Genomic DNA, 19498 nt, shown 5'->3' on the forward strand with positions numbered 1-19498 from the left:
GTACTGATTATGGGGAAAAGCCATGAATATCAATGGGGATTTGTGTAAGTTTATGCGTTCCGCTTTGAAAAGGAGAAACCTAAAATTGGTTAAACCTGAAATATCAAAATGAACTTTTACCTGTTCTATAAGTACTTTTTTTACCACCAAACTGCTGGATTGTGCTGAAGGGAAGTTGAATGACACCCCTACCAGGATGATGTACGGACTGTCCCTCCGGTAAGCGCTGTTTGTCCTCCCAGACAGACGACGAAAACACACGAGGTAACGTTCATGTGCAGATATACCATCTGGTTTAGACTGTTTATCCTACTATATTACGCTAATACAAAGGTACTGATCTTGGGAGGGATAGAGATTATCGATAAACAGTATCTTTGAGAAAATTAGGAGTAACGTGACGTTTGTATTTGCATTATTTCACACCAGCAAATTATAATTTTGTGGGAGGGGGAGATAACGTTAGCTCTGCAGAAAATTCATAGATAATCCCAACGCTTGATTTTGCAAACATATTTGCCGCAAGCACTGTGGTCATGATTGCTCCCAAACTTTGATCACAAGATAACGTTTCCCTCAAAAATCGACTCTTTTTACTTCCAATTCTCTAGCTCTCTTGCTTGTCAATCATCATCATAGGCGCTGCGCATGTCATGACCTGTCAGTTCTTAGCGCTAGAAGTGAAACAAATCAAAGGAGCGAGTAGAAACAGAAGTGATCCCAACCGAGATTCGAACCCACGCCGAAACTGGCAGCCCAGATCACAGGCACGCACGCCTTAACCACTACGCTAAAAGGTCGCGACCAGTTAGCCTGGTCAGTTGGAGGCGCTTGAACCCCCACTGTTACACTACTCCCCCTTTTCTTTTTAAGATTCGTCCTCGAATCTCCGAGTTCGATCTTCCCTGTGTGGCACACGTTTGCCAGGCTCACAGGGCCGGTGTGGGAACCAGTGAAACAAATCAAAGGAGCGAGTAGAAACAGAAGTGATCCCAACCGAGATTCGAACTCACGCCGAAACCGGAGGCCAGATCACAGGCACGCACGCCTTAACCACTACGCTAAAAGGTCGCAACCAGTTAGCCTGGTCAGTTGGAGGCGCTTGAACCCCCACTGTTACAGAAGTCAAAGAAAAGCTCACCAAATGTTTGGGTTTCTCTATGTACTACAGCGTTTCAATAACTAGTCATGTTAGAGGGTCTGCATGGGGGGGTCCTGGCAACGCTTAACGGTAAATTCAGGCCAGCCGATAACGCTTAACGGTAAATTCAGGCCGGCCGATAACGCTTAACGGTAAATTCAGCATTTTTAGAATATGAGATACCCCTGAAGACGACGGTTTTTTGCCACTAGTCGTCCTTATCTTGTGGCAAGAGACCTATTACGCTATGCCATTCTCGCACGCCTGCTCCGAACCCTTTAGATTCGGCGGCGACAGGAAATTTCATGATCACGATGACGAGCGCCGAAGGCGCGACAAAAATTTTGAAATCTTGAAGCTCTGAAACGCTATTTCCTGCGTTCTGAAGGGGGGATTTTGCTGAAGAGTAAGCTAAGTTTTATGACATCTCTATTTGAAAAAAAAAATACAGAAGAGTTTCAGGTTGATTTTTGAGGGGCGTCACGCCCTCCAGACCTCGCCGGAGCTGCGACATGCTCCCGGGGAAAATTCTTGACACCCTGAACCGCCATTTCTTGCATTTCGATGGGCAAATATTACTGGTAATGTAAGTTAAGTTTAGTGATATCTCTGTTTGTGAAAGAATACAGAAGAGTTTCAGCTTGAGTTTTGGGGGTCGACGCCCTCCTGACAATATTTTTCGACGGAGGCCCGGCATGCACCCGGGGAAAATCGTAAAATCTTGAACCGCGAAACGCTTAATTTCCTGAATTTTTAGGAAAAAACTTTGCTAGTAGAGTGATAAATAGAAGTGTTTCAGCTTAAAATTCTGTGGGGGGCGCCCTACCGACATATTTTCGCCGGAGCCGTGTGCTCCCTGGAGAAAATTTTGAAATCTTGTCCCACTGAAATGCTTTTTCCTGCGTAACGAGGAATTACTCAATAACGATTAACATTGAATTCAGGATGACAAATAACGCTTAACGAGGAATTAAAACGACCAGTAACGCTTCACGAGTAATATAACGATAACGCTTAACGGTAAATTCAGGGCGGCCGGTAACGATTAACGGTGAATTAAAATCGCACGTAACGCTTCACGAAAAAGGGCATGCAGACCCTCATGTTAGCGATGATTGCTTTGCCTTTTGAGCGTGTTCGTGTGTGTAAACAGGAAAACTTGAGATTCTCTTCTAGTCAAGAAGTTGTGGATGAATCCAAACATATGAATGATATTTGGTATGTGACTATGTGTCGCAAAAGTGAAAGATTGATAAATTATGGCCCCTCTGGTGGTTTTCTATGTTGAAAACATAACGTGTTCAGAATGTGCTTGGGTCATGAGTTTTAAGTGGCAGGTAGCTCTTGGGCTCGTTGTTCTTGTTTCTTGTCTAATTTTTTTTCTTTTATCCGTCAGATAAAGGTGATCTCTACCAGACTGCAGGATTGTGACAACTCAGCGCGTGTGATCACGGATGATTACCAGACCAATCATTCAGACCTTCTGTGGACTGCGCCTACTTCTCCGTACAGTCAGAACTTCAACTGTAGGATCAAGGATGGAAGGAACCAAAAGTGGAGCAGAAGCCAAGTTAGAAACTGGGACTGAAGCTACTGAAGGACAAGACAGACTGGATACAGGTCAAAACACGGGAGCCATGTCTGATACCCCCTCTAATAGCAATGATGTCACCACCAGCGGAAAGTTCAATAAGAGACATCATGACACAAAAGAGGACAGATCATACAGATCGAAAAAGGCAAAACTTCAGGTACCTTTTTTGTTGCTCAGAAAACGTATGTGCATAAGTCCCCCCAGACCAAAATATTCCATCTTAATTGTCTTGATGTCTCTACTACTAGTACTAGTAATCATTTTGAGATTCTGACTACAGGTTTTCCTTTGTTGTATTGATTATTTTGTTGAAATTAATCAACCTCAATTTTAGCAACTGCTGTAGTCCACTGTCCAAAGTATGAATTAGTCTTGCTCTGTGTTTTATGCCAGTGTGAAGAAATGCATGTTAATGATGTATGTTATTTTGCTAGAGTAAGCCAGGTGGGGATCCTGACTGGGAGAGACCAGCTGCCAAGAAGAGGAAGGTGGCGTGTCTGTTGGCCTACTCAGGAGTGGGGTACATGGGCATGCAGAGGTGGGTGTATCAACTTTCTGCCTGCTTCCTAACCCTGTAGTGAGGGCAAATTTGGTAGCCTCTACCAGGCCTTCCGACATGACTACGGATCGCCAAATTCGTCAAAAGAAGGGAATAATTGGCCACTCCTGGAGAGTCAGTACATGGTACACTTACATTCCCCTTTTGGAGCCAGTCAACCCTTTGGTAGCCAAACTCCCCTGGCAGATTATTCTCCCCATTAGCCATCATAGTCAGTCTGGTAGAGACTACCAATTTGGCACTGAAAGGCATCCTCAGCAGGGAGAATGTTAACTGATCTATATCAGGAGGCCCAAGGCCTAGGACATATCATGATATGTCCTAGGCCTTGGGCCTCCTGATATAGACAACCTGGATGTTTGCCTTATGTAGACTGACTGGTACCCTTGATTCATTGAGATTAAAGTTTGTAAGCAAGGAGGTTTAAACCTCCTTGTTGTAAGTTAGCTGATTGCATGCTCATTAATGGAGGAATAAAAAAATGCTAGATTGGAATATCAACAGGAAAACAGGATCTCAGAGGAAAGTTTGTACTTTGGTGCACACAATTTCACGGAATGAATAGGGTCAGGGGCAAGTTTTCACCCCAGCCTTCTGTTTTCATGATTTTTGTTTTTGCTAAGAATTAAAAGAAAAAATCCGTTTACCAAGAAATCAAATTGGTGTGGCCTAATGATATGTGACCAGTTCAGCAAAATTGTTGCTGTTGAACGAAATAGCTCTTTAGAATTCTCCAATCTCAACGTACCACGAATTCTTTTTCTTCAGAAACCAAGGGTTTAAGACGATTGAAGAGGACTTGTTGGCAGCTTTCTACAAGGCTGGGGCGATTCCTAAGGACCACATGGACTGTATGCAGAAGGTATGTGAGGAGTGCTTGGGACCTGGACATGTTTTAATTTGTGGTGGTGTATTTGTGAAACAAGCCGCAATTCAGCCTTTGGCTGCCAAAGTTTTGTTTGTCAATAAAAACCATGTGATTGATTGATTGAGATGTTATGAGCAAAAAATTTTAAAGGTTTGATAGCTTTATGTTATATCATGTAACTACCTAAATAAAACTAGTACTACAGAGGTTCAGTACCTAAGGACCTTATGTATATAGTGTTAAAAATCTAAAACTGATATATGAGCCTTTACATGTACACAACATGGACAGATGTTAAAGCAAGAGCTCTACATAGCATTAAGGTTGAGTATGACAGATTTTATGTTTTCCTCAAGATGCACTTCCAGCGCTGTGCCCGTACAGATAAGGGCGTGTCCGCAGCTGGTCAGATCGTGTCCCTTAAAATGTACATGATCGAAGATGCTGTCAAAAAGATCAATGACTGCCTGGCGGAGAGCATCAGACTTATTGGTATGTTTAACCCATCTGCTCCTGATGTGAAGAAACGTCTGTAAAGATATGATATTTATACATAACACTCAAGGGACAATATATTAATGTATATGTAAATCCCCCCATGTGCTAATTGCCACATGTCAAACTTTGGGCTAAAGAGGTAGATCTACTGGTAAATTAGTGTCCATTATTTCCATATGATCCAAAATTATTAAGTTAGAAAAAGACTTCTTTAAAAGTTTGTGTCATATAAAGAAAACAAGCTTAAGAGAACTCAGAGATTGTGAAATTAAGGTTAGTTACCTGAACTACTAACTTTAATTTACTGTTTAGATAAATATGTTTTGTTCAAACCTATAAAGTATCTGTATCAATAACTGTTTGGATTTTAGTGAGATTATATAGCATTGCTAAATATATGTTGTTAATGTACAGCCCGGTATAGAATCTATATTCACATTGATACCAGCTGTCCATGCTGTTGAACTGAATCACAGTCACTGTGTGGAGAAATCACTGCATAATAAACCACCTTGTATCTACACTTAGGGATCAAGAGGACAACTAATGGTTTTGACTCCAAGAATGCTTGTGACGCTCGCACGTACATGTATGTCCTGCCCACATACTCCTTTGCGCCAACCAAGGAGGTAAGGATCATTTAATGAGAAGACTCCTTGTACACAACCAAGTGTTTTATTCAACCAACATGTCAGTGACCATCTGTCACCTTCCTAAGGACAATTCTGACTGCTTCACTTTACGCTGCACGTTATAGGACTGGTGTGCTTATGTTTTTGACATATTTGCTACAGCTCACTACAATTTTTTTTCTCTACAGGAAACTGAACAAGACTTCAGAGTAACAGGTATTTGATATGTATCATTATCAGAATGATGTATGACTTTGTTAAAAAAATACCCCAGTATATCACAGTACTCACTTCATTATTTGGTTGATTGCCTGGTCCTCGAGAAAATTTTAAATGTACAATGATTTGTAGATATCTTAGAAGTCAATGAAATGTTTATGTTATACTTCAGGCAAGTGAATGGGATTACTAAAACACGGCTACCATGCATAATGTTAAACATAGCTAGTCAGTAGTAGTAAGTGTGTTGTCAGTAGCACTTTCTCTCCAACTATATTGCAGATCTTTTATGTCACAGTACCATTGTTGTCTTCTATTGATGTAATAATGTTCTTGTAATATTTTCATTTTCCAGATGACATCATGGAGAAAGTGAAAGACGTCCTGTCTGCGTACAAGGGAACCCATAATTTCCATAACTTCACCTCGGGGAAGTCAGTATTTCTGAATTCTCAATTTCAACTTTGGAATCAAAGTCTTTAGCTTCTTTTGTAAACTTAAGTTTGACTTTGAATGATTGTAAGATACTAAACTATTCAGATTTGTTTACTGGTATTTACCAACAGATGTTTACTTCCCTAGCAAGTAGGGCAAAGAGTGTCCATTGAGTTATCTCATATTTTTTTTAAGTTTGTGTTTTATTGATTTGCAGGAAATTCAAGGATCCAAGTGCCAAGAGATACATCATTAACTCCAAGGTACCTTCCATTTGAAGAGTATTTTGTGCTTTTCTGCAAGTGTTCTGATAAATGATTGGAAGGAATCCTCCTACAAATCTTCATCCTCATTTAAAGCTGCTATGAAAGCTAGTTCAAGCCTCTAATGGTTTACAGGGGTTCATCTAAATCAGGAAAGAGGGTCGCTGCGCCCTCTTGTTTCTGCCTAGCGCCCCCTTGTCAAATTCAGATTTTAGCTTAATCCCCAGCATACAGCATTCCCTCAGCGATCGATTCTTCCATGAATACATAGAATTCGCTCCCTTGCCTGTGTGTGCTCCCTCTTGTTTAATTTTTCTAGAAAAACCCATGGTTTAGCCATTACCAAGAAGTCAGCTGTCTACATCTCTTGTCCTTTTTATCCCTCCAGTGTTTGGACACATTTGTACGGGATGACATTGAATGGACTGTCATCACCATCAAGGGTCAGAGCTTCATGATCCATCAGATCAGGAAGATGATCGGTAAGAAATCTCCAGATATTAAAACTATTGCAGCGGTTTACTTAAGTTATGCTGTACATGAGATTACATGAAAGATATTGATATGTATCTGTACCTACTGCAAATACAGGACAATATATAGCCAATGAAATATAAAGAAAAAGGAATATTGTTGTGTATCTAAAAAGTGTATACCCCAGTAATTGTACTTGTGCCTGCTTTGTTGCCTAAGAACTATAGATCTAGACATAGTGGTGTATCACCCTATAAACCATATAGGTGTGGGAAGAACTTAAGCTGATAGTACCATCTAGTTTTAACGTTCTTTACTTCTTGCCCCAGGAATGATGTTGGCAATAGTGCGAGGGTTGGCGCCACGTTCCATGTTGGAGAAGGCCTGGCAGGATGGAAAGGTAATGATTTTATTTGACCATAACAATTAGCAAACAACTTGTTTCTTCAACATCACATTTCACTCATTTCACATCTGCACATATATTTGTGTACATGTATTGTATCACTCCTCTGAAGCATGGTTTATGTTCCTTATTCTGACCTATGAACTATCACTACTGGCATACTCCCTCCAAGGAATGTTTCAAGACATTGATCCAATTTTCAACCAAGACACTACCATACGATATCATGCAACTAATCCTTAACTTACACTTCAAACCTGAAGGAATTCAGACTTACTCATTAAATACCCCATACAATATCATTGTGGCAGAAGCTGCGGAAGAAGGATTTAAGTAGTCTCAGGCATACAGATCACAAAACCATATTTTCCCCCTCTGTATAGTGTGACATTCCAAAGGCGCCTGGACTTGGTCTGGTACTGGATGAGGTAGGCTAAGTTGTTGTCTTCTATTGCTCTTCAAATAGTACAAGATTCAGCCTTTGCTTTGCTTTGCTCTGCTGGAAGAAGAAATCGAGATCAGAAATAAATATTTCACAGTTTACAATCAATTATTTCTAAATGATGGCAACTTATATTGGAAACAAACGTAATAACAGCTGTATTGTAGCCTACATGATTAACAGTCTTTGTTTGTGCAGGTTCATTTTGACCATTACAACAGAAAGTATGGGGGAGATGGGCTCCATGAGGCTTTGGAGTGGGATGAGCACCAGGTAATAAGTTCACAGGACAGAATGACACAGGTCTAACTTGATTTGAAAAGAAAGTGGTTTCCAAGAAAATTCAGTCTTTCTCTTCAATCTGTAAGTGTTGCCAATGCAGCAGGAAAGTTTTTATTTGTGATTGAAATTTAGGGAAAAGAATGCCACACTTTAATGGCTATATCATTTCTATAGTTATTTCATTATGGAGGTGTTCACATGAGCACGAATTGTGCAAACTTTTAGTTTGAAGATTCAAGGAGACCATTAGATAGACACTGTGCGAGATATCTGAAATGTGTTTTGGTACAGATGTCTTGTAAAAAGAATGGCTCTTACAATGCCTTTTGTTCCCCATAGGAGACAGTTAAGAAGTTCAAGGAACAATACATTTACCCAACCATTATCAAGGCTGAGAAGGAGGACAGGGTGTATCCTTTGAGTTGTCTTAACCTTCCTCTAGCTGGCTAATCTTGAAACCGACATGAAATATGCATCAAAAGGCCACCTCAGCAGGGAGATGGTTAAGAATTGCACGTCTTTGGCACCTTCTCAAAATCAAGCTGGTAGCCATTTATCAGTTTTATCATCAACCAGTTTTGTGTCATCATGCAGTAGACAAATGGGCGAGGTAGTTTAAAGTAATTTGAATCTGACTGTATGAAGAAAATTTTTGTAGCAGATGTATGGTTTTACTGATGCATAAGATGTTATCAAGGATTTAGCAGATGTAGGTTTTGAATAAAGGGTTTTATGGCTACTCTTCCACTCACTAATATCCATACATATTGCCCATCTGGTAAATACTAAGATAGTATGAAACCTTGACTCCCGTCAGTATGCAGCGCTGGTTAGCGACCCTCCCACTGCACAGGTATGAAGGCTTGAGTGAAGAGGAAACAGACAACCTTGCACAGCAGCAGGATGGTGTCGCACAGGTAGTTATTTGTACCATAGTTTTTGGAGAAGTCACAGCTTTTTATAGAAATTGTTACAGAATTGCAAAAGATTCTAGAGATTCATTCCTTGTATGTAATTTGGTCAAAAGATGATTTTCCTGTCCACTTTTTTCAATCACATCAGGCAAAGTTATATCATGATACTATTTATAATATCTTAATATCTCTAATTACTTTCCCTTCATTGAAGTCACTCTTCAGTTTATTCCAGTGTCCTCAAACCAGTGTTTTTCCAGGTCTTATCAAGAGTGTTTTTTTCATGTGTTATAGCTAACAGCTGCAGCAGACACTGCTGGGGAGAGCAGTGCGGACGCGAGTGATGCACCTTCTAAAGATGAACCCTCCTCTTCAAATGAAGACACCATGCAGCGAGCTGTGGACACGTGACAACTACACTTCTGGCACCTACTAGAGATGTTCTGTTAGCATGGTATTAACAGCGGCAGGTTCATACTAATCTTACATTCTGCTACCATTTGAGAAACCAACCATGTCAGATCGGACTTAAACATGAATATTTTTGATTAGTAAAGACACTGCTGATTATTCTGTTGTGACATTGCTTCTGCTGTTGTCAGGATCTAATGCAATCAAATCATTGTCTCTATGCTAGTAGAAAGTATGAAATTAATTTCTTGAACTAAAGTACAAGTTTTCATGGCAATTCTAGGCAAAGTGACTTCTGTAAAGAGTTGTAATGTATTATTCAGTTCTATGTTTTAAATCCAACACACAACAGTAGTTGAGCTTATTTGAAGTTTTCTGACCTGTCCTCTTATAAACTAAAAAAACTTCATTTCAGTCAGTCATATCTTCGTAGATCTGGTATCAATTGCATTGTATTATATATCATTGGAAAACTTAGTGCCATTTACAATGATATTCCACTTATGATCATGCATTTTTTATTATTATCATTATGTTTGATGTCATTAAAAAGCTCACATAAATGTATATTCTCTAGATATATACATGTACCTCATTTGTTATCATGACACTTTTGTGCAGTGAGCACCATGACTGGTTTTGTTGTTAGGTTGCCCCCCAAAAGTACCGAAATTCCCCTGCCAACATCAGTCACTATGTTGGTAGGGGAATTTCTGCACTTTGGCGCACTCACATAGTCAGCTCTGGTGTACTGCCTTAGTATTTTGATAAGTCCTGGTATGACCATATGTGGTATCATTGTAAAGGGTAATGAATAAGCTTTCCAATGATACATTATACTAAACAATTGATGAAGTAATAAAGGAGAAATGATTGGTCAAATTTAAGTTTCCGAACCTTTTGTGTGGAGTTTATCCACCAGAATGCTAATGATTTGGTCAGGTCTTGTACCTTGTGTCATATGGCTGGTCTTGAATGTCACATGACAAGAGAATGTTGCACACTAGCCTAAGGCAGCGATGACCCCTGTCCTTATTTAGGGGAAGATAACACACCGGTCTGATCAACTGGTTTAGGGTTTAAGTCAAAATGAAATAAAATGATATCCTTCTCAAACTATGGGTGATACCTCCTAAAAACCTAACTAACCGACTATCCAGATGTGAATTCTTTTGTCCTACTGCCCAATTCCACTGACAATACAAATTTGGTGCCCAAATGATGCCTCGGATGTTACTTCCATTGTACAGTAACACATTGAACCCAATGGCATAGGTAACGTTTTGTTCTTTCTGCCAAAACCTTGAATGTCATTTTTGTATTTAAAGGAAACCATCGTATACTACTACCCATGACATTTTAAAGGAAGGTGGTCATCACGTTTTTTTTCCTGGTGCCAAGGACATTCAATGAAGATATAGAACCTCGCTGATATGGAGTATGAATGAATGTTAATTAACTTAACGTGTAACGTTTGTAGGTATACAACATAGGAGCGAAGTGTTAGCCTCTGATGCAGACTCAACCCGGCTGTTTTCTTTTTCAAGTTATTGTTTTTATACTATTATATTTTTTTTTTCTTATTGCTGGCCGGGATCCCGGCCAGCAATAAGAAAAAAAATATAATAGTATAAAAACAATAACTTGAAAAAGAAAACAGCCGGGTTGAGTCTGCATCGGAGGCTACGAAGTGTATGGAATGTTGGTCTGACAAGACTAACACATAGTACTACATGGGAAAAGTAAATCCAACCTGTTTATTTCTACATGTTTATGTCTGTTTACATGTAAGGTCCGAGCTTACCTTACTCTTAACACCTGAGAAAAGATATGTACCCAGTTGCCCTAAATGCCTCTGACCTCCCCCATTAAACACTCTCCCAACAAGTGAATCCAATTATCGCCGCATTAACCAGTGCCCTTTCCCTGCCCGGGGCCTTTTGTCAGCACGGTGTATTCACACATGCCGCCGTACATTCACAGACCATCAGCGCGATGGCGTCACCCGTCGCCCCTGGTAACGCAATCAAAGCGTCGGTGACTACTGATTTGGGGCAGACCATGTAAGTCCCAGAGGGGGAGCATGAAAAATCCGATAGTATGTCATATGAAGTAAGAATAAGTTGCCACTATTCGTCCCTTACAAATGTAGATATCAATTATTCAAAGTCTTTTCCCCGAAGGACTAGTCCACAAACGACATCAAATTCTAAGCATTGGATCCGTGTCTTTCAGAAATAACAAAAGTGTCTGTAAAACCCATGGATTTGTACTTAAAATTAAGTTTGTATTCTGAACTATGTTCTTTGAAATATATTTACATCCATTTCTTAAACTTTTTTTGCTCAAACGTCTTTGTCCGAAAAGTGCATTCTAGTCTACCGCATTATTTGATAACCTAAATATAAGCCATTCAAATGTAAAAGAAAAGAAAACATATGGTTGACGGAGCATTAATAATTGCAAACAAATATTACCACGGAAACGTGATATATTGTTTCTCAACAGATGTTGCATAATGTGTGGAGTTGATTGTAACTTTCCCCGTCCGTAATCAGTCCCACTTTACACCCCCCTGTCCTGTGTCTACCCTCCCGTGACCAGGTCCTGGTGCCCTATAGGCTGTCCGCCCGGATGGGTTGCCTCCGTGTTGCCCCGGAGTTATTTACTTCGCCGCCATTGCTGTCACACACCGCAGTGTGGACCCGGTAAGATTATCCGTGTTGAACTCTCCCGGTACAAAGGGAAGTACATCTACAACCTGTGTACGTACAAGGCTTCTTCTCCTCCCCCTCGTCTCACTGTTACATCCAGGTGAGAAGGGTTAGTGCGCCCGGAGACGTTCTAGACTCAGAGGTTTACACTAAACGGAGGACAAGCGAGTCGCGCTGTTAAACAACATGGACGACGACGAAGAGGTCGAGGGTTTGGGTTCCTCCAACCCCACCACGGATCCTAGGTACGAGTTTCTCTCTGATTATGTCCTCAGAGCGATGAAACTCAAACCCGACCGATGGAACAAATGTATCGGGATCGACGACAACCGACAGAAGATCTCCGATTTCTTCGAGAAGCCGGAAAACCCACAGTTGATCTTCATGTCCAACACGGCTGGAAACATCGAAGTTCGCCTGGATTTTCCCAACCACCTGAGGAGCAAGGCTGTGTACTTCGTCAAGAGAAACAACGAGATGATCGGGAGAGACAACTACAAGCAGGCCCTTGTGTACGGTGATCTGTCCTACGCCCCGCTTGAACAGCTGTCTGCTCTAGTAGACGAGGTTAGTTGTGACTCTCATGTATTTTGTTACCCACCTTCCTCATTACTAAGACACGTTTTCACCCTACCATCCGTCGGAAAGCCATAAAGTATCTTGCATGGACCTGTTTACCTGTTGCTTGCACAGGTAACACTGTAAACTTTCCCTGGGTTAACAGCGATTTTAACTGTTAGAAATGGTAGATGACAGTTTACTTTTAAATCGATGGTGCAGATATATCTAATGTTTGATGACGTCTGGAAATGTTTTTTTTTTAATGTTATAACCTACAACAACAAGTATGAATAAACAAGAACAGCGCCCCTCAAAATGGCGGAGTGGACTGGTAAACGCAACAGGTGAGAAGTTATTTGGTCTGCCGTGACGGTCGCCACCCTTCCGGGTCAGGTGCCGAGAGTGCTTCACATTCTATACAAGGAGAACAGTCGTCCTTGCTAGGATACAGTTCAGCGACAAAGTCCGGTTGTACGCTGGTTTGAAACCCGTTCGTGCTGTGCATCAAGTAAAGAAACACACGCATACATACACATGCCAAAAGCCATAGACTACCCAACCATTCACGCAGCTATTGAACGACAAAACAGCGAAGACAAATGCAAGGCTTGACCGCTTTTACCGAGTCCGTGAATGAAAGCCACCCTATGTGTACTTTGTCTTCTATTTGGGAGGCCATTGGTGAATTCTGTTCGCGTAGACAATGCGGCCCAGTGACTAATCTTTCTCTGGAGTGCCCTTTCACTCCAAAGCCCTGAACGAGAGCCATTTTCCCTGCACGGACCCCCTGACATGTATGCAAAGCCCTATGTTTACTTTCCGCTTCATGTATAGTCTGAACACAGCGACAAAGTTTCTAAGGACACATCGATACACACGGAGTGCTGACAGTTTGAACAACCTGTGAACATTTATTGGCGTCCAAGTCTTTCGGGTCTGCTTTCTGCTTCAACCCTAAATCATTGGACAAGTCGATACAGCTGTTTTCCGTTCCACATTCGAACGCCTAAACCAAAATAAATATGTGCCAATGGGATTTTGACTGACTTACACCGAACAGTCGTTCACTTTTAAGCCAGCTAGTCTTGTGTATCTAAATAATACAAACAAAAGTTAGTTGTTTTTTTTCGAATGGTGATATACAGGGCAAATAGGTAATTCAACCGACTCAATACAGCAAAACAGAAGTGTACGCTTTTATATCCATATGATTACGAGTCAGTATAGATATGGGAATTTACTTTCATGCTTGTCGCTTAGAGACCAATCCACAATCACCGGCAACAAAACTGCAAGTCATTTAGAATATAGAAGCGGATTTAAAGCGATACTGTATTTCTAAACCCACTGGGTTCAATGATATTGTTATCCCGCCTTAAATCCCTGCCCAGCACAAATTATTGAATGATTGCTTGACATACAAAACGATGTATTAATGAAGAGTAAACACACAGGGACTCCATTGCCATGATCGGCAGATGTGATTACGTCCGGCGTGGGACGTGCTCAGTGTGTTGGGAACATGGCGACGGGACCGGTGCAAACTCTAGATCTGTGTTTCTGTTATTACATTGTACTATCAAGGTCGTAGAATGTTTCGCCAGTGTCTTTAGAATATGCGGGACAAGAGATGGAAATTTATCTAACGATTTTTTGGCGACGCCTCAGGGGCGAGCCAAATTTTTACTATATTGTGTGCAGATTGCAAGAATTCTAGGAATTGTACAGGAATGTGAAAGTCCGTGGGACGATAACTCAAGAATGCCTGGATGTATTGTCTTCATATTTTGAAGGTGGGTAGGTCTGTGGGAGACTTTGTAATGATTGGATTTTGGGCCCACTAGCGACTTTCTATGGTACTGCAGGGGAACTTTCAATTTTCAAATCTCGTCTTCTGAACATGCTATAGTCATGATTTTTAAGTGATGGATAGCTCTTTGTTAGGAAAATATGTCCTGTAGATTTGGACCCCCTAGCGCCTTTTTTTAGGAACTGCAGGAGCTGATTTTGACTCAAACTTTGAAAGAGAATAACGCAAGAAGGGGATGACGGAGCATCATAATTTTTGGTGTGTAGATAGCTTAAGTGATAATTTACATCATCATATGCCAATTATACAAATCAATAACTGATTTGCATAATTAATGAGGACAGTTAATAAATAAGCTGAATTCTTTTATAGGACTCTCAAACACATGACATATGTATTAAAACTGAGAAAGAGATAAATATCGATAGATATCAATTATGCAATTTCATACTTAATTTGCATAATCAATGACAAAATACTATAAATCCATAGTACGTGGTAAATGATGGGGATTTCATTTTTGCACCATTTGGAAGTTAAGTAAATGTGGCCACTATTAGACACAAATCTTGCATAGAGGGCCTCATTTACATAATTTATGAGGAAATGGTACGATTTCTTTTTTTGTGAAAACAAGATTTTCATACATTGGACAACTTGTGTTACTTTGGTAGAGAAGGTGATCGACTGATATGATTTATGCGAGGTCCTTATTTGCATGTGGGCTAAAAACGAAAACGTTAACAGAGACCAACGTCGCCATGGCAACATCTTTTTATGTTGCCATTCTTGTTCGTATTTCCTTCAAGAGCGAAATCTAAAATTAAAGATGAGGTTCTTCTTACAATGACGATCACATCGTCAATGCACAGAATAACACGTCGCCTTAGAGTCAAAAAGGTTGTTCTTCATATCACTAGCGGACATACAAATACTAGTAGAATGGCATGTAGATTGTAAATTCTAGAAACTGTTTCTTAAATATTTGATCACTCGTTTGTGCATTTTTTGGTTCCTATTTGTTCATGATCGTTCTCTGTCGTTTAATATGGTGATAGGTCCCACAAGATATGACGCAAACAACCCTTTAATACCCGCCTCCAGCCCGGTTCCATTATTTTCCACTCATCTTGACACAATCTAATTTGTTAACAATTAAAGCTGTTTTCTCTCTCCGCCCATCATTGAAAAAGTACAAAACGGTGACCTGATTTTTATTCTCGTCCTTTTTCTGTGACTATCCTTTTGTCTCTGTCGTTCAGAACCAGTTTGTCTAGCCTGACTTGCATCATTACGTTCTAAATAGCAGTTAATCATTACCCCCGTTTTTGTTCCCGAGCTCGACACTAATTATCACCTATCAGCTTTAGTCAATTCCCCTTTGTCAAACCCATAGAATATTGAATTAAAGTGTAGATCAGAGACCGTAGTAGTGAAGCGAAAAGTTTTAAAGGTTGATCGGCCGCCATGTTTGATTTATCGCTGTATTAAGAATGTTGACATTGCAGCCCCCGTCCGTGGTAACCGCCGCCACATCGCAGCCATATTGGCCCAACAACCGCTGTGTTGTCTGTCGCTATGGACGGTGTTCTTCCAGTCAATTTGCGCCAATGGGATTTATTAAGTGACATTGGCTCACTTATATTGTTTGCCAATGTAGACATGTTGAGGAGCGTACGTGCAATGGTGTTTCCCGTGACTTGATTATGGTGTAACGTTAGACAAGGCATGACACAAATGAAATTGTCGCTGTAGGGCCGCACTATTTACCTTGCCTCGATAGTGGAAAGCGGACATTTATGAAGTCATGATAGAATTAACACGACAAACATCACATCAGGGTGATGTAATGAGAATTTCTGCCCTCAAGGCGTTTGCGACGTACAAGGAGAATCCTTGAAGGCCGTGTTTATTTCGGGATTTAGCCCTCCTTACCTCGCTCTCACGGACAATTATTTACCATAGCAACGTAAATAACACCCTGCCATCAGCGCCAGGTGTTTATTCATGGCGCAACCAAGTGTTGGCGGTGCTAGAAAACTGAATCTGTCATTTCTTTGAAAAGCGAGCTAAAACTATAGTATCTAGCTAACATGCCACAACAACATTACGGCCAAAACAGGACACACTGCCCGGAGATTTTCTTATCATGCCTATCCACGCAACACAAGCGCGGCTGACAATAAGTAACAAGAGGGCCATACAGACTGTACAGCACAGTTCAGATTACGGGCCACAAAGGTTGGAGTGCAGCAAAGTGATTACACAGGTGCCCATAGACCGGTTGACATCGTACAAAAACAAGTGCAAGAATTCAACTCACGAACAACATGTCGCACGTTCGTGTATACCCGCAGAGTGCCGAAGTTTTGTTTTTCTGCGTTGTTTTCTGTTCTCGTACATATGTGATCAGGAATAGACCACTTGGGTGTTGATAGAAAACTTTGTTCAGACTACATGAAGTCAAATTAGAAAGAAAGAGTTCAATATAAAGTTTTCTTTGATTCCTCGCGAAAACTGTTTCTTCTCATATAGTTTTAAGTGTTCGAATGCAGCAACTCCAGGTGCTAGCTTTCAGACAAAAAGCTGTACAAGTTTGCCTACAAAATATTCACTCATTATTACAGTCACAAGAATCCCTGCACATTGACAGCCATCATATGCATATTGCGTCTCCTCAAAGCTATATTTACCTATGCTTCTTACTCATGTGTTGTCTTCAAGATATGCATTGGTTATTTTGGTACGCATATGTATACTCATCGTAGATAGTAATATGTATGTTAATGATAGAAATATTCTACTTATCTATTTAGTTGTATAGAAAATTATCTCACTTTAGCATTGAAAAAGTTATATTCCTCATGCGTTTTGATACACCGACTATGACTAAACCCATAGAATTCTTTGTTGTGACCTGTACTTTGCCGAGTTGGGCAAAAACGTACAATAAAGGTCTTCATTCATTCATGATATCAATTACTTTGTTTGTTCTACTTATAATGGTTCCGGAGTGAATGGTTGAAAAGATGATAATCAGCTACTTTGTCACCCTTCCACTTTTATGACGAATACCCTTAAACAGATACGAGTAAACAAATAGCTCTAATGGCGGACATTACAATCACATGACGGTTCTGTAGGTGTTGGCGCCTCTTCTGTCCAACGAGAGGAACCACAAGGGCTGGCCGACCGTGGTGTCCCAGGACGTGCTGCGCCACGTGCACAACCTGAAGAGCCAGGTGTACGTGGTGGGCGGACAAGTCAAGGGCAAGACGCTGCTGCCTCTGCCAGAAGGCGCCGAGAAGATCGAAGACGCCGCGGAACCAGACGATGGCTACGACAGCCGGGAGGGGTAAGGCATCGCACATTTCGGGACAGATTCATATCGATGTTGTTGTATAGACAATAATTATGGCGAATGATTCTGTTGAGGAAACTAACGACAGAAAAACACGGAAAGAAAAATGGCTAGATTTGATAAGAAGAGGGGCGATAAGAAGAGTACCTACTTGGCGAAAGGGATAGAATAAATCGGAAGGTAAGGAGTTTGACAGGAAAAACCAGAAATGGAATTAAAAAACAAATACATATATAATTGAACCATGTAATACCTGCTATGTTCTATGCCCTCCTATCCAAACAGATGTTTCGCCTCAACTTGTTTCTTAAAATTTTGTTCGTTGTGCTTTGGACATCTTCAAATAAATAGTCCAGTTAAAAACTAACCCACTTAAAAGATGTACATAGCACCAAAAGAGACCTACAGACAAAATTAATACATCTTCGTCGAAATGAACCCCACCCCGTCCTCCCGCCTTCAGGTCCCCTCACGAGGACGACTTCTACGAGGACAACTACACGAACCGCGTCCTGCTGCACTCCCTGGAGTCCATGATCATCGACTGGTCGCACCAGATCAGGGAGGTGCTGAAGAAGGACTCGGCGGCCCCGCTGCTGGCCGGCCTGCACCCCGGGCCGGACGTGGAGATCACCTTCTGGAACTCACGCTGCTCCAACCTGGAGTGCATCTATGAACAGGTGGGGCTTTACTGTCATCTCGTTGTCTCTTTGTCCTGCAGAAGTGTCATCATTTTCTATCTTCCATCACTTTTGGGTTGCCGTCGTTTTCCTTACAACTTTTCACCAGTTGAAAATCATATTTGGATATTCTCCATGTATCTGTATCTTTCTTATTCACAGCCTCTTCTTCAATCTACCCTTTATCTACATACGATGGGAACCGTATGTTTTCTTTCTTAAAAAACATTTTCAGTCTTCCTGTCTCTTTTCCACTACCAAACCTTATTCTTCTGCAAACTTGCTGTCATCAGACGTGAAAATGTTCCCCCTGTGTTCATGCCGCACAGCTGCGCCAGCCCCGGGTGCGTAAGATGGGACAGCTGCTGGAGAGGATGAACAGCAGTTACTTCCCTGCCTTCAAGGACCTGTTTACAGACGTGGTGCACGGTAGGTCGTGTTTGTACTTGTACCACCTGACATTCATAAACAAACAAACAAACAAACACATAAACAAAACATTATCGCAATGAATCCCATTTGACTCATAAGAAACGCTAAAACTTGATTTTATCACTATGTCGTCTATCGTTTTTAGGGAAGATGAAAACAGTCATAGACGCTTTGAAAGTGGAATCAAGATACATGTATCTTGCAATGCGGTAAAACAAAGGACCCGCATTGTAATAGCCGCATCGACACAGCACAAAGGTAAAACGACATATTTCAAGTAGTGAGAATATTGGGGACGCAAAATCGAGTGGAATCTAGTGGTTTTACAAACTTCATAAGGATCATTCTCATGTGCCTCCAGCTGTGACGGAGGCCAAAGACATCACCATGTACTTGAAGCCCATCAGTAACCAGCTGGACGACCTTCAGGAGTTTGAATTTGACGAGTACGCCAAGGCCATGCCCGCCCTGATGCACACCGTCTGCCTCGTCTGGAGCAACTCCAAGTTCTACAACACCGCGCCCAGGATCATCGTCCTTCTGCAGGAGATCTGCAACCTGCTCATCGAACAGGTAAAGACGGAAATCGATTATCCTCTTTCACTAGTACTCAATCTTGAAATGTCGAAAGCTAAGTCCTCAAGATTAACCATCATCTGAATCTTACCAAAAAGGATCACCTGTTCTCGCAGACAGACGAACACAATTACCATCACCTCACCTCTGATTAATCCTTAACCTACAAGAAGCCTTTTCCACCTCAGGCTCAGAGTATTGTGCACAAACGTAGATCGTACAATGA

General features: G+C 41.1%; 2 protein-coding genes across 3 annotated transcripts in view; both read left to right on the top strand.

Annotated features, from left to right (window-relative positions):
- The first annotated feature begins 21 nt into the window (after positions 1-21).
- On the top strand, positions 22-10282 carry LOC136430781 (pseudouridylate synthase 1 homolog). Of its 2 annotated transcripts, none has more exons than XM_066421722.1 (16): positions 22-264; positions 2538-2892; positions 3170-3273; positions 4063-4156; positions 4519-4654; positions 5189-5289; positions 5481-5508; positions 5867-5945; positions 6164-6209; positions 6598-6691; positions 7013-7083; positions 7473-7517; positions 7730-7804; positions 8153-8223; positions 8631-8730; positions 9022-10282. In XM_066421722.1, exons 2-16 carry the CDS (start codon positions 2596-2598, stop codon positions 9136-9138), a joined length of 1458 nt encoding a protein of 485 aa, XP_066277819.1. In that variant the 5' UTR covers positions 22-264; positions 2538-2595; the 3' UTR covers positions 9139-10282. The 2 variants fall into 2 exon arrangements, with proteins under 2 accessions (XP_066277819.1, XP_066277821.1); XM_066421724.1 differs by having other exon boundaries at positions 22-219.
- A 1500-nt stretch (positions 10283-11782) lies between these two features.
- Positions 11783-19498, top strand: part of LOC136430780 (dynein beta chain, ciliary-like) — a 43268-nt gene continuing 35552 nt past the window's right edge. Inside the window, exons 1-5 of the mRNA XM_066421721.1 lie at positions 11783-12419; positions 17367-17578; positions 18048-18264; positions 18594-18693; positions 19058-19269. Of these exons, the coding sequence (XP_066277818.1) occupies positions 12039-12419; positions 17367-17578; positions 18048-18264; positions 18594-18693; positions 19058-19269 (1122 nt within the window). The 5' untranslated portion in view covers positions 11783-12038. The remainder of the gene's footprint in view (positions 12420-17366; positions 17579-18047; positions 18265-18593; positions 18694-19057; positions 19270-19498) is intronic.

Source organism: Branchiostoma lanceolatum, chromosome 3, assembly GCF_035083965.1.
Source record: "Branchiostoma lanceolatum isolate klBraLanc5 chromosome 3, klBraLanc5.hap2, whole genome shotgun sequence".
Classification (NCBI taxonomy): domain Eukaryota; kingdom Metazoa; phylum Chordata; class Leptocardii; order Amphioxiformes; family Branchiostomatidae; genus Branchiostoma; species Branchiostoma lanceolatum.